A 9,308-nucleotide genomic window follows, 5' to 3' on the forward strand; every position below is an offset into this window, starting at 1 on the left:
ACCTCCCCAGGTCAGGGCCCCCCCACCTCCCCAGGTCAGGGCCCCCCTCACCTCCCCAGGTACAGGCCGCCCTCCCTGAGCATCTCGTGACAAGCCAAGGCAGCAAGAAATGGCCTGGACGCCTGATCTCGTGCAAGGATCAGAAAGTGCCCCTTTATTCTCCTCACAAAGGCCCAATTTGGGGATTAGGGATTTGCTGGCAAGTTGCTGGGGCCAGCATGGAGGGGACAGCCCTGTGATGGTTTTCCAGCTCAAGAGGACGCCAACAAAGAGGGCTTTCTCCTCCCTCCAAGGCCGATGGCTTAGGTCCCGCCCTGTACGGAAGAGACCCACAGACCAGCGTGACTGCGGAACCTCGGGGCTGCGAGCAGTTTCCCGTGAGAAGAGTGGAGGCCTGGGCCTCGGGGAGGCGGGGAGGACGCACACCAGGCCTCCGGGGTGCTCGGGGCTCTAGGAAACGGGCCACTTTCTCGCGCACTCTGGCCCCGGGCTCTGGGCAGGAACCCCCATGAGCAGGGGGCAGGGTGCGAGCCGGTCACAGGCTTGGGAAAACTGCTTCGACTTAGCAGCCCAAGGCTGGTCATCAATTTCTCCAAAGAGTAAATGACTCTGTTTGTTAGCTGACGGAAGTTCCTGGAGACTTGTCAAAGCCCAGGATGTCAGGACTGGCAGGAGCGTGTCAACCCTCCCCCGACACCGACAGGAAAGAACAGAACCAAGGCCCTCGCGCCCTGTGCCCAGCAGGGCGCCACAGCGGGACTTCCAGGAAACACGGGAAGGCGACGTGCGCCTTTCCCGCTGCGGCTGCGGACATGCAGAGCTCTGGTGGCACCTATGCCCAGCCGGCCGCCAGCCGCCCAGACTGTGGACCGTCCCCCGCGAGGGGCAGGAACCAGCCCAGACACACCAGCCGGGCCTCACCTGGTCTGAGGCCGACCCACGTGGACGCCAGCCACGGCCCAGAGGGCGGCTCACGGCCACACCCAGCGCTGGGCTCAGATGGGAGAAGGGACGGTGGGCACACCCCCGCCAGACGGCCAGCCTGCAACCGCAGCCCTAGGGTCTGCAGCCCCAGCACAGGGACCACGCCTGTGCTGAACGGGGTGGGGGAGGCCGTCTCGCTGTTTCCGGCTGCAGAACTCCTGGAAATCATCTTTCGTAATTTCTCAGAAGCACTGCTGACCTCTGTCTTGCTTTTTAAAAGATTCTGCCAAAACATGACACGCCTACAGTCCAATGCCCAAATCAGAAGTGCACAGGTCTGAATTCTGACACGGGAGAGAGAACAGCCAGCCCCCAGCACCCCCACGGGGACCCTCCAGCCGCCCAGCCACTGTGCTGCCCCCAACCAAGGAAAACATGGTCTGGCCATCACTTTGGCCTGGTTGTGACCTCTGTCCTCTGGTTTCATTCTTCTTCAGCTCGTCATTTGGTCTGAGGTCACAGCAGTGGGCCTTGGTGGCAACAGGCTTCTGTGCATGAATTCTGCACAAGTGATCTGACCGTTCCTCTGGGGGCTGGCTCCCTTCCCAGGGATCTGCTACTGCGTGTGCGGCTGCCGCGGGCATTCCTCGGCGTGCCTGCTGGTGAGCACACATGCATCCCCACTGGCTCTGTGCTTGGGGGCCTGCAAGGTCACAGGAAGGAACCGGTGACTCCGGTGAACGTTTCGGTGTGCCGGGTGGCGGTGCCGCTCCTCTGTCAGGAGCGCACAGGCTGCCGGCCGCCCACCCCCTCCCCAGCACGTGGTGTTTTCCTGCGTATCTGACTGCCCTCGGTTACTCCAGTGGGCACAGGGTGACATGTAGTGACAGCACCGTGGGGTCACTTTCCTTCTGATGGCAGATGCTGAGCACACGTGTCCCTTCTGGCCATTTGGATGTCCCCTTCTGTGATGTGCCTATGGCTTTGTCCTTTTAGGTTTTTGAAATGAGCTGTCTGCCTTTTTCTTATTGATTTGTTAGAGACCTTTACATATTATGGCTGTAAATCCTTTTCAGACACACTTGTGTAAATATCCTCTCTCACCACGCCATAGGCTGCCTTCGCTCTCTTCAGCACGCATTAATTTAACAAAGTCTCTTCTTTATACTTAGTATGTTTTCACCTGTGTAAGAAATGTGAGCTTGCCATAAAGATGTGAAGACAGACCTCTATGGTATCTTCTAGAAGCTTCACTGCTTTGTCCTTCGCATGTCTGTCACCCAGCTGCAGTGTTCTCTGTGCACAGGGTGGGTTGCGATAAAGGGTCTGTGGCGCACGCAGCCCCCCAGGCCCTCTCAGCCACATCAGAACGGGCCGTGGCCTGGGGCACTTTCTCACCAAGAGACAGAGCCTTCACAGCTGTGCCGGACTTGGCGCCTTGTCCCACACGTCCGTCCTGTTGCAGACTCCACGCATCCTCCTCTGTTCGCCGAGGCACCTGCGTCACGTGGCACCCGGCCAAGCCCCCCGCGGGGGAGGGAGCCGCGATCCTGCTGCCGCAGCACAAGAGGGATGCGCGCAGCCAGTGACCCCCCATCGGCCCCCAGGAGGGACCCGCTGACCACAGGGGACATGCCCGCTGCGGAGCTGGTCTGGCTGGCTCCTCTCTGTGTGAGCATGCCACTGTCCCGTCAGTGACTGGCCACGCTGTCTCCCCAGCGACCCCATCAGGAGGTGCAGGGGCCGGGAACTTGGACTGGTCATCTGCCCAGCAGGACTCCTTTCCCAGCTCAGACCCCCGGCCGGTCTGGCATCAAGCCCTGAGTGGCCCCTCCCTTCCCGACTGCATGGCCGTGCCCTTGCTCAAACAGCGCCCAAAGGCTTCTTCCTCGTTTCGATGCTGATACAAACGGCATCACTGTTTAAATTTCACTTTCAAGCTGCCTTTTGCTGGCACGGGGTTTTCTTGTCTACTGACGCGGTTACAACCACTTATTAATTCTAAGTTTATCTTCCGATTCAAACACGTTTCCAGCAACGCAGTCGTGCTGTCTCCGAAGTGGCTTCTTCCTCCCCAGTTCTTCTCCCTTTCACTTACTTTCCGTGTCTTGGGGCCCTGGACACGCCCCCCTGGGCCGCGGGGAGTAGAAGCGAGGCACCCAGACGGCAGGTCTTGTCCTCAGTCTCAGAAGGCAAGATGGGAACGTCTTGCCGTAAGTGTGATGCCAACTGCGGGCTCCCGAAGGCGCTGCCATCAGACTGACGGCCTCCCGCCTGCCCGTCCGCCCGGGCTCCCACTCCCTGCCCCGAGTGGGTGCTGGAAGTCCACCAAGCGCTCTTCCCTACTGAGACGGTCAGGGAGATTTCCTTGGTCCATTGACACGGCAGCTTACGTGGGGTTTCTTCTGAACGTAAACCAGCCTTGCGTCCCAGGGCAAAACCCACTGAGTAACGACGAGCTGCCCACTGGTGTATTCATGAATCGGTGAGGGTTTCGTTCCTGCGCTCACGCGAGAACGTGTCCCCTCAGGGTTGCTGGCCTCCTAAATCCAGGTGGGATGTGTTCCCTCTTTTGATATTCAAGATCTTTAAGAGTTCGTATAAACCGGTAACATTTACCCCGCAAACATTTGGAAGAATTCACTAATAAAACTATCTAGGTCTACAGTTTTCTTGGTGGGCTTTTAACTATTTAATTATTGATTTCATTTCTTTAATAAATACTGGACTTTTCAGACTCATATGTCTTCGAAACTTACATTTTTCTGAAACAATCTGTGTTTTACCTAAGTTGTCAAGTTTTTTGGCATTAAGATCCTAACATCTTCATACTTCTGTGATAGTCACTGTCACTCACGATACTAGTAACTTGCATTTTCTCTCTGTTATTGTGATTAATCTTGTAGGATTTCATTATTTTCATTAGTCCTTCCAAAAAGACAATTTTGGCTTTGTTGAATTTGTCTACCATGTACCTATTTTACATTTCATTGAATCCTGCTTTTTCCTACATATCTCCTTAGGATTTAATTTGTTGGTGCTTTTCAGCTTCTTGGGATTGAGTATCAGAGCTGTGATTTTCACCCTTCCTTCTTTCTTAATGGGAGAATTTAAAGCTATGAGTTTCCCTCTGGGCACTGCCTTGGCTGCACCCACAGGCCTTGACTTGGTACAATTCTCGTTTTCGTTCAAGACGGTTTCTAATTTCTGCTGTGATTTCTTGTCTGATTCATGGGTTCTTTCAAACTGTATTCTTTTCATTCTCAAGCTTGGCAATTTCCTTTTTGTTATCAAACGTTGAGTTTAATTGTGCGAGTTGACAAGCGTACTCAGAGTCACGTCGACCCTCTGGAGTCTGCTGAGACCGGACTCGCCACGCGCGGCGCACCTGCAGGGCATGCGCGCCTCCCCTGTGGTCGGCCGCCGGGACCCGTCCGTTTGGTAGCAGTGAACTCAGTCGTACCGGCCGAGACTCTGAGAGCCTCACGGAACTTTTCTCTGCTTACTTCATCCGCCCTTTGCACGGGTGTGTGTGTTGCTTAAAAGTACTTCACAGTTTTGTCTTTGAACCAAGGCTGACAATCTGCGCCTTTTCACCAGCGGGGTCAGGCCGTTGTAATACAGTCGGACGTGAATTTGGTATAAATCTACCACCTTACGACCTGTATCCTGCTCTCCTTCCTGGTTTTTTATTTTGTTTCTTTTTTTTCTCTCTTTCTAAATTTTTATTTGACATCCCAAAGAGAAGGAACATGAGGGCGGTACAGGCAGGAAGAGAGACAGACAGAATCCCAAGCAGACTCTGTGCTGTCAGTGAAGAGCCTGATACAGGGCTTGAACTCATGAACTGTAAGATCGTGACCTGAGTCAAAACCAAAAGGACACTTAACCAACCAACCCCCTCGGGCACCCTTGTTTTCTTTTAAAGTGACCATTATCTCACATGTTCCTCTCTATTATTTTGTCATCCTTTAGAGTCGCCTGCCGAAGGCAACAGGCAGCCGCCTCGGGTCGGGGCTCCCTTCACTCTCTGAGGAGCAGACACGCTCGCTCCCGCACGGCCTCCCCTCTCCCGTGCTGCTGGCCAGGGCCTTCCGCTCGCCCCGCCTCGAGGCCCCACGGCAGGGCCCGCGATCCAACAGCGGCAGTAACTCCCACCGCACGGCCGCCAGGGACCACCGTCCCTCTGCCGTGTCAGACTTCTGTCGATGACAAAGCCCCTCAGTCTGTGTTGTTCTAAAACTGCTTCCATTCAGCCTTATTTTCTGAAAACTACTTTCACCAGACGCAAAATTTCCCGTGAGCCATTCCCTTCCCCCCGCTGTCCTCCGGCTTCTACTGATTCGCCTCAGAAGTCAGGCCTGAGTCTTGTCACGCCTTTACTTTTGTAATGTTTATTTATTTTTGAGAGAGACAGAGAGAGACAGAGAGAGAGCACGTGCACGCACGACTGGAGGAGGGGCAGAGAGAAAGAGGGAAACACAGAATCAGAAGCAGGCTCCAGGCTCCGAGCTATCAGCACAGAGCCCGACGCGGGGCTCAAACCCACGAACCGTGAGATCATGACCTGAGCCCAAGTCGGAAGCTCAACCGAATGAGCTACCCAGGCGCTCCAACTTGTTGCTCCTTTAAAAATAACATGACTTGGGGCACCTGGGTGGCTCAGTCGGTTAAGTGTCCGACTTTGGCTCAGGTCAGGATCTCACAGTTGGTGAGTTCAAGCCCCACGTCAGGCTGTGTGCTGACAGCTCAGAGCCTGGAGCTGCTTCAGAGTCTGTGTCTCCCTCTCTCTCTACCCCTCCCCTGCTCAAGCTCTGTCTCTCTCTCTCACAAAAATAAAATAAACATTAAAAATATAAATAAATAAATAGATAACATGACTTCTTTCCTCGGGCTTTAATCTGCTGTTAGGATTTTATTCTGGTCTCAGGTTTTCAAAATCTTACTATGATACAAGGGAGAGTGGGGAGGGGGACGAATTTATCCCGTTCACAACAGAGGCTCTTCAACCAGTGGCTGGAGAGGTGTGAACAGTTCTGGAGAATTCTCAGCCTGCGCACCTTCACACACGGCCCCCCGCTCTCTGCCCTGTTCAGCAGGACTCTTTCTGCCTGCTGCTCCTCCCAGGCGGGCTGGCGGGACACAGCCGCCCCGCAGGGCAGGCAGGCGCCGGGCCAGAGCACACACACACGCTGGACGCGCGTGCCGGCTTCCCAAAAGATTCGTCGCCAAGCCAGGCCCCCCAGTCCGGGCCTCAGCCCTCGGTGCCCTGCGCCTCCCTGAGCACGGAGAGCAGTGGACTCTGCCGTCACTAGCGCCCCGACCGCGGCAGGCCCTCGGCACGCACCTGCTGTTTGGCACCCCTCTGCGCCATGGGAAGCAGAGCTCTGGACTTCTCCGCAATTTTCTGTTGACGAACAGAGGGAGACAGAAAGAACAGGACAGTGGGGAGGAGAGAAGGTGGCCAGCCACGCGCCTGGCACCGGACAGTGACTGGCAGTGACCACATACACCGGCGGCTCCGGGACCAGATGGAGGCGTCCTGGGTCCCAGGAAAGCCGGGTGCTCAGCTGGGCGCCTGGCCGGGCTCTGCCGACACCCCGGGGGGCGGTCCCCTCCCACACACCTGAACTCGGGTCTCCGGGTCCTCCGGTCAGGACGGGGGACACCCGCTCCGCCCCCTCCCCGCAGGGCACTGCTGAGGCCTCCCGGGAAGCTCCCTTCACTGCACGCCCTCGGGGCCTGGGGCTCCCAGCCCACCCCGCTGCTCCAGGGCACAGGACCGCCCAGGCCAACCCAGGGACGGGACTCTGCCGCAGCGGGTGCTCGGGGGGCCGAGGCGCCTCACCTTCTGCAGGGCGCCGTAGCGCTGAACGCCGTCCGACAGCTGAGTCCTGAGCCGCTCCAGCTGAAGGCGCTGTCGCTGCAAAGAGGGAGAGTGCGGCCTCAGCAGGCGGCCACCATCCGTCCAGCCCTAACACGGTTTCAGGTCCGCTCCCCACAGCGACCCGCCACCTGGGAGCTCAGGAGGCCTCCCAGTGTCCCCGGCCCAGAGAGCCCCTCGGCCCCGCAACCACCCCAGCTCCCCTCCCAGGGACACCTCCCCCCGCCCCGCCCCCGCTGTCTGTGCAGGCGTGCGGACCCTCCATGCGAGGGGGCCCCGGGGGTCACAGAGCACAGGGCTTGTGCCCCGGCCCCTGTCACCGCGTGGGCCGCAGGCAGCACAGCTGGCTTCTCGGAGCACCTTCCCCAGCAGCGCCCCCAGGAGCCCGCGTCCGCGCATGCGGGGCCCTGGCACCGCGTGGGGCGCGGACAGCTGTGGCCTCACTCAGAACACAGGCACCTGCTCTGCGGCAGCTGAGGGCTTAAGGGAATTTAACGTTTGGTGACCTGCACCCTCCAGCCTCTGGGGAACTGGGCAGAGTGTGGATAACAGACAGGATGTGCTCCCCTAGCAAATGGGGGTGAAGGGAAGGAAGAGATCAACGGTGAAGATGACAGGGGAGGGGCTGGGAGGAGGAGGGGGCTGCAGGGGGGAGGGGCTGTAGGGGGAGGGGCTGCAGGGGGGAGGGACTGTAGGGGGAGGGCCACAGGTGACATGACAAGGGTCAGGGCCGTGAAGGGGCAGTTGTGACCACGGCAATCATGCGTGTGCTCTGATGATGGGCAGCGGCGTCGGTGAGGACAGCAGTGACTGGTGACAGAGGCTGAGGGTGGCAGGCTGCGTGACAGGGAGGTGGGAGCAAGGGAGGGTGTCATCTGTCTCTGCTGGGATGACACAGCAGTGCCCAGCACGCAGCGGGTGCCCAGCATGCAGCGGGTGCCCAGTGAGTGCACTGAGCTCCAGCCCGTGCAGGCACGCTGGCCAATCCCCCGCCCGCGTGGGCCTCGCGGGCACGTCAATGTCCCTGGGGGTCCCCCCGCCCCAGCCGCCCAACCCGGGCCGCCCCACCCCCTGCCACGCCCCCCAGGGCCGTGTACCGGGGAGCAGCCCCGCAGGAGCTGGGCCATCTGCTTCACGGCACAGGCGCTGGCCTCGATGGTCGTGTTGGTCTCCTGCTGCGCCGCGTGCCTGAGCCAGGACAGGGTGGGGGCAGGAGCAGGACCCAGCAGGGACAGAGGGAGAGACGGGGGCGGGGGAGGGCAGGAGGCACGCACAGGGAACACGGGGAAAGAGAAACCAGGAGGGGAGAACCCCAGGAAGGAAAGAGCCAGGGGCACAAGAGCCAGTGGCCGTGGGACGGGACAAGGATTGGAGGCCCAGAGAGGGACGGACAGACACACCCACAGACGGAGAAGGCAGCAGGGAGCCGAGAAGTGGGGCAGAGACAGGGGTGCGGAAGGGGAGAGATTGACAGGGGTGAGGCCTGGATCGGGGCGGACCCCCTCCGCGCACAGCGGCCCCACAGCCCACACGCAAGCATGAGGAGGCCAGGCCACGAACCCTCCCTGGGGAGAGCCTCCCCCGGGGTCACCACAGTCAGGAGCGTGGCAGAGCGGGGTGGCCGCGAACACGCTTGGACCACGGCTGGGTGCAAACCTGCCCCGGGCCTCTGGGCCAGTGTGCGCAGAGCGAGGAAAGGGCCTGGCTGGGCTCTGGGCCTGACACACAGCAGAGAGGAGCGCTCCTGACCCCGCAGCCTGACACCCCCTGTGCTCCCTGCGGGACCCCGTGCGGCAGAGGTGGGGGTGGGGGCACTGCCTGACGAGGTGGACGCCTGGCAGACGTGGGCCTGGGTCCCTGACACCCGCCCGTGGGCACTGCGGAGCACACGGCGTCAAGAGGGGGAGTTGCCTGTGCGAAAAGGTGGAGGGGCAGTGGGACGGGAAGGAGACCACGGCCGGCCTGGGAGGGGTGCAGTGGGAGCAACCTTCCAGCCGCGGACCGTGGCTCTTCCCCGCAGGGCTCCCTCACGCCGCCGCCCGCGCCCCTGAGCCCTCCATTCGCCTCGCTGCCCCACGGCCCCCAAGCCCCCCCCACCCCCGGCGCCCTCCCTGCTCGGGGCCATCCTGCACAAGGGGCCCGGCTGGCTCCTTGCCCCTGACCTCCCTGTGTCTGAGCCTCCACACCCTCCAAACCCCAGAGCCCCGACGAGGCCACGTGTGCTCCTGTGGAAGCACCTGCGTCCCACCTGCGTCCCCACCTGCATCCCCACCTGTCCTCCACCTGCGTCCACACCTGTGTCTTCCACCTGTGTCCCCACCTGTATCCCATCTGGGTCCCACCTGCATCCCCACCTGCGTCCCCACCTGTGTCCCACCTGTCTCCACCTGTCCCCACCTGTGTCCCACCTGTCTCCACCTGTGTCCCCACCTGTCCCCACCTGCGTCCCCACCTGCGTCCCCACCTGTCTCCACCTGTGTCCCACCTGTGTCCCCACCTG

The 9,308-nt window shown here is 59.9% G+C and overlaps 1 protein-coding gene across 6 annotated transcripts in view; it reads right to left on the bottom strand.

Annotated features, from left to right (window-relative positions):
- Positions 1-9,308, bottom strand: part of TSNARE1 (t-SNARE domain containing 1) — an 88,876-nt gene that overhangs the window by 23,502 nt on the left and 56,066 nt on the right. For all 6 annotated transcript variants that reach the window (XM_029923712.1, XM_029923711.1, XM_029923710.1 and 3 more), the window contains 3 exons: positions 7,906-7,996; positions 6,773-6,847; positions 6,272-6,331 (listed from right to left, as the gene is read on the bottom strand). In XM_029923712.1, coding sequence (XP_029779572.1) covers positions 6,272-6,331; positions 6,773-6,847; positions 7,906-7,996 — 226 coding nt within the window. The remainder of the gene's footprint in view (positions 1-6,271; positions 6,332-6,772; positions 6,848-7,905; positions 7,997-9,308) is intronic.

This window comes from Suricata suricatta, chromosome 15 (assembly GCF_006229205.1).
Source record: "Suricata suricatta isolate VVHF042 chromosome 15, meerkat_22Aug2017_6uvM2_HiC, whole genome shotgun sequence".
Classification (NCBI taxonomy): domain Eukaryota; kingdom Metazoa; phylum Chordata; class Mammalia; order Carnivora; family Herpestidae; genus Suricata; species Suricata suricatta.